At 45.5% G+C, this 4,437-nt stretch overlaps 1 protein-coding gene across 1 annotated transcript; it reads left to right on the top strand.

The window, feature by feature from the left end:
• The first annotated feature begins 567 nt into the window (after positions 1-567).
• LOC132459212 (zinc finger MYM-type protein 1-like) lies at positions 568-3,324 on the top strand. Its single transcript, XM_060053610.1, has 3 exons — positions 568-2,149; positions 2,242-2,341; positions 2,722-3,324. The coding sequence occupies exons 1-3, from the start codon at positions 639-641 to the stop codon at positions 3,247-3,249; spliced, it is 2,139 nt and encodes a 712-aa protein (XP_059909593.1). The 5' UTR covers positions 568-638; the 3' UTR covers positions 3,250-3,324.
• The last annotated feature ends 1,113 nt before the right edge of the window (positions 3,325-4,437 follow it).

Here is a 4,437-nt window from a genome sequence, read left to right as displayed (position 1 = left end):
AAAAGGCAGAAGAAATGAGCCGATCTGGATAAGGTGACACTGTGACGTAGCGTTGTCAAACTATTATTCATGGCCCTGCCCACTTGGTTCGTAACCACCCACAAGAATTCTGAAGGAGTCGTGATTGAGCTAGTGCTAAATGCTAATACGTGTACGGCAGTGGCGGCCGGTCAATAGGGGGCGCTAGGGCGCCGCCCCCATCAAAATTTCGGGAAAAAAGTATAGACACAGTAAACATAAATTACATAATAAAAAGTAATTACCACGTCTGTTCAGTGTTCACTCATACAATGGGTTTTACTTTTAAATTTGTATGCCTTTCCATTCAATATTGGGTTTATTCTGGGTTGTTTTCATGCATTTCAATAGCGAGGGGCGCCGGCCAAATGAGTGTGTATGTGGCCTCTTAAACTTTTGGCTTCCATGTGACTTCATGCTGGTCTCTAATTGGTCACTTCAAGATTGGCCAGGGGCGCAGCTCTCTGCGCCCCTGGCCAATCAGCGTGCTTGGGCTCATTTTTCATCCAGTCTGATTGATTCATGATACCTGTCGTGCCTGTCACTCAAAGAGCGACAGACACGCCCACGCGCACACGGAGCAGACAGAAAAAAACAACAACGAGAAGACAAGAGGAGACATGGCGACAGCAAACGAAAATTCGGTTGTTTCGTTACGCAGTAATCCTTTCTCGAGGCGTTCGGTGGAGGAAAAAAAAAGAATAAAGGAGCTTGGACCGGAGCAGCCTGATAAACAAATCCAGCAGCAGGCAAGTGACAGGGGAAGGAGTTACACTAGAGGCTTCTCTCGTTTGTGTTACACCAAACACAGTTGGCTAGCTGGATGTGGAGTTAGCAATGCTCTCTATTGCTTTCCATGCTTGCTTTTTCAAAGTGTTGGCAGTGGCACTGAAGCTCTGTGGACAACAACTGGGGTCAGAGACCTGAAACATCTCTCTGAAAAATGCAAACGGCATGAAAGTAGCCGTAGCCACCTTGACAACAGCATGAAGCTACAGTTTTTTGGCCGAGTTAGCATTGCTGAACAATTAGATGAGGGCTACAGAGTTGGCATTAGAAGGCACAATGAAGAGGTGACAAAAAATCGTCACATACTGTCCAGGATAATAGACTGTGTGAAATTTTGTGGGGCCTTTGAATTGGCTTTACGTGGCCATGATGAGAGTGAGAGCTCTGTCAACCCCGGGATATTTCGTGGGCTGGTGGATTTTGTTGCCTCTCTGGATGGAGCTTTGAAAGAGCACCTTGAGACTGCCACTGTTTTTAAGGGTACTTCAAAAACTGTCCAAAATGAGCTCCTGGATTGTATGTTGTCTGTTGCAAGGGAGCAAATAATTAAAGAAGCTCAAAAGAGTGTTTTTGTATCAATCCAGGCAGATGAGACAACAGATATTTCAACACAGACCCAACTTGTGCTTGTACTACGCTACATTGATGACAAACACAGTGTGCAGGAAAGTTTTTTTGATTTCATTCCTCTGCAGTCATCTACTTCTGAGTCCATTGCTACTGCATTAAAAGAGCGTCTTGCTGCCATCATTCCTGAGGATCAGAAAAGCAAGCTAATCTGCCAGGCATATGATGGAGCCAGTGTGATGAGGGGTGCCAATGCAGGTGTTCAGAGGAAAATCAAAGATGAGTACCCAAATGCCCACTATATCCACTGCTATGCACACCAACTCAACCTGATCATGCAACAGGCCACCTCTCACATTTCCAAGGTGAGAATTTTTTTTTCTGACCTGGGTGGATTTGCCAGCTTTTTTTCCAGATCACCCAAGCGTACAGCTGTTCTTGCTAAAATGGTGGCCCATAGACTGCCAACATCCAGCAATGTCAGATGGAACTTTCACAGCCGAGCCGTCAACACTGTGTTTGAGCACAGACAGGATCTCATTCAGTGTTTTGAGAACATACGCGACTCGGGTGACTTTGACCCCAAAACCATGAGAGAGGCAGGAGGCATGGCCATGCTGCTGGAACATCAGGATTTTAAGTTCTTTCTGGAACTTTTTCACCACATCATGCCACATGTGGACCTCCTCTATGCCAAGCTCCAGAAGAAGAACATAGATGCAGTCCACATCAAAGGGAGCATCCAGCAGTTTGAACAGGACATACAAATCATCAGGTAATAAGTATTCCTATCAGTAATATGATCATCACATTTTTCAACATTATCTCTTTTCCCCTTTTTGATTATTATTATGACTTCTCACACAGAAATTCTCGCCATTCCATGGGTGAGCAAAGCAGTGGTTCTCTGACATCAAAGAGGCGTCGGGTACTCAGTTCAGAGGATCGTCAAAATGTTGCAGAAGAGGTGAGTTTATGTTGTAGAAATCTGTCATAGTCCATGTTTCATTTGAGGTTGTAATGTTTGTTAGAGGAGAAATGTGTTTTGAAATACAATTTAAAATATGTCATTGTCATGTTGCAGAGATGTAGCCTCATGTTGCAGAGATGTAGCCTATCACCTAATCACAATTAAACTATTTGTTTAAAGTAGTACTATCACCAATACATAAGTAATAGCAATAAAAAATGCTGAAATATGCAATAAATAGGTCCAGGGGAGCCATAACTATATGTACACAAAATATAGCCAACAGTGTACTGTCTGAGGAGCAAATGCAAATGCAAAAAAAAATGTTAAAGAGACATCTATTTTTTCTCTATATTTTTGTATTCTTCTCTCTGTAGATCTGCAACACCATTCTGGGACACACCAGGGAGCGCTTCTCCTTCACCGACCATCTTGTCTGTGCAACCTTGCTGCAGGGGGACAGGTTTGAGGACCATCAGGGGGCATTTCCTGAAGAGACACTACAAAACACGCTGAAGGCCTACAAAATGCTGAATGGAAGCAAACTGAAGACAGAGCTCAGTCTCATCTACAGCAAAGTAGAGTTCAGAGCCTGTTGTGGTGCAGTGGACCTGTTCCAGCTGTTCATGGAAAACAATCTTGAAGATGTCTTTTCAGAAACTGTCACTCTCTTAAAGATCCTCATCACCACACCCATGACCACAGCTGAAGCAGAGAGGTGCTTCTCAACCTTGAAAAGAGTGAAAACCTTCCTCAGAAACACCATGACCCAGGAGAGGCTGAATGCACTGGCCATGCTCTCCATGGAAAAGAGACTTGTTTGTGAAATGACAGATTTCAATCAGAAAGTCATTGAAAAATTTGCTGGCCTGAAGGAGAGGAGAGCAAAATTTATGTTCAAGTAGTTTATTGTTGTGTTGTAATCCCCGCCCGCCAGTGCGCCCCCCCAGATTTTTTTAGCACCAGCCGCCACTGGTGTACGGTAGTTGCTTAGTTCGTAGTAACAGGCTAGTTACAGAATTTTGAATGCAATGGCAGAACGACATCGAAGTACATGAACTGCGACATGCTGCCTGCCGCCGGTTGCCGCGAGGCACCACCGCCGCGAAGCACCACCGCCCGGCAGCGGGCAGCCGGGCGGTGGTGCCTCGCGCCGGCAGCGCGCGGTTCTGTCTACTACAGATTGATGTGGAAGTGGAAGAACCAGAGACGTCGGAGAACCCGACGAAGTCCTTTGTGATTCATTATATCGTCTGGACGTGCACACAGCTTTTGGCCATGATGTATTATTTGATATAGATATCTATGTATTATATGATATTATTTAGATATAGAGCTCCAGGACTGTAACGCAAATGTTGTACACTTCCTTGTTATTTGGATAACCTTTCTGCTGTTGGTGTGATGGCGCATAACACGTCGGACTCTCGTCTCTGGTATTTCTACAACGAGACTCGTAGTGGGGGTTATCTCAGCCATGGTTGAGAATGAATTGGGGGAAAGGAACTTTGGCTTTGACTCCCTGAAGTAGGCATGAACCACGACATGGAGGAGAAAGGGATTGTTGACCGCGGTCGTCTCCCGCCGGAGCCTCGCTGCCGATGGACCACCGCCTCGGCTTCAGGAGGCGGTGATTAGCGCTGACCGCTGCCGAGGCGGCGGGAAGCAGGGCTCAAGCGGGATACATTCGCGGCCAACAATCCCCTTCTCCTCCATGTCGTGGTTCATGTACTTCAGGGAGTCAAAGCCAAAGTTCCTTTCCCCCAATTCATTCTCAAACATGGCTGAGATAACCCCCACTACGAGTCTCGTTGTAGAAATACCAGAGACGAGAGTCCGACGTGTTATGCGCCATCACACCAACAGCAGAACGGTTATCCAAATAACAAGGAAGTGTACAACACTTGCGTTACAGTCCTGGGGCTCTACATCTAAATAATATCATATAATACATAGATATCTATATCAAATAATACATATTATCACGGCCAAAAGCTGTGTGCACCTCCAGACGATATAATGAATCACAAAGGACTTCGTCGGGTTCTCCGACGTCTCTGGTTCTTCCACTTCCACATCAATCTGAAGAAGAC

The sequence above is a fragment of the Gadus macrocephalus genome, chromosome 6 (genome assembly GCF_031168955.1).
Source record: "Gadus macrocephalus chromosome 6, ASM3116895v1".
In the NCBI taxonomy this organism is placed as follows: Eukaryota; Metazoa; Chordata; class Actinopteri; order Gadiformes; family Gadidae; genus Gadus; species Gadus macrocephalus.
Note: the sequence above shows the minus strand (reverse complement) of the source record. Positions and strands in the feature narration are given on the sequence as shown.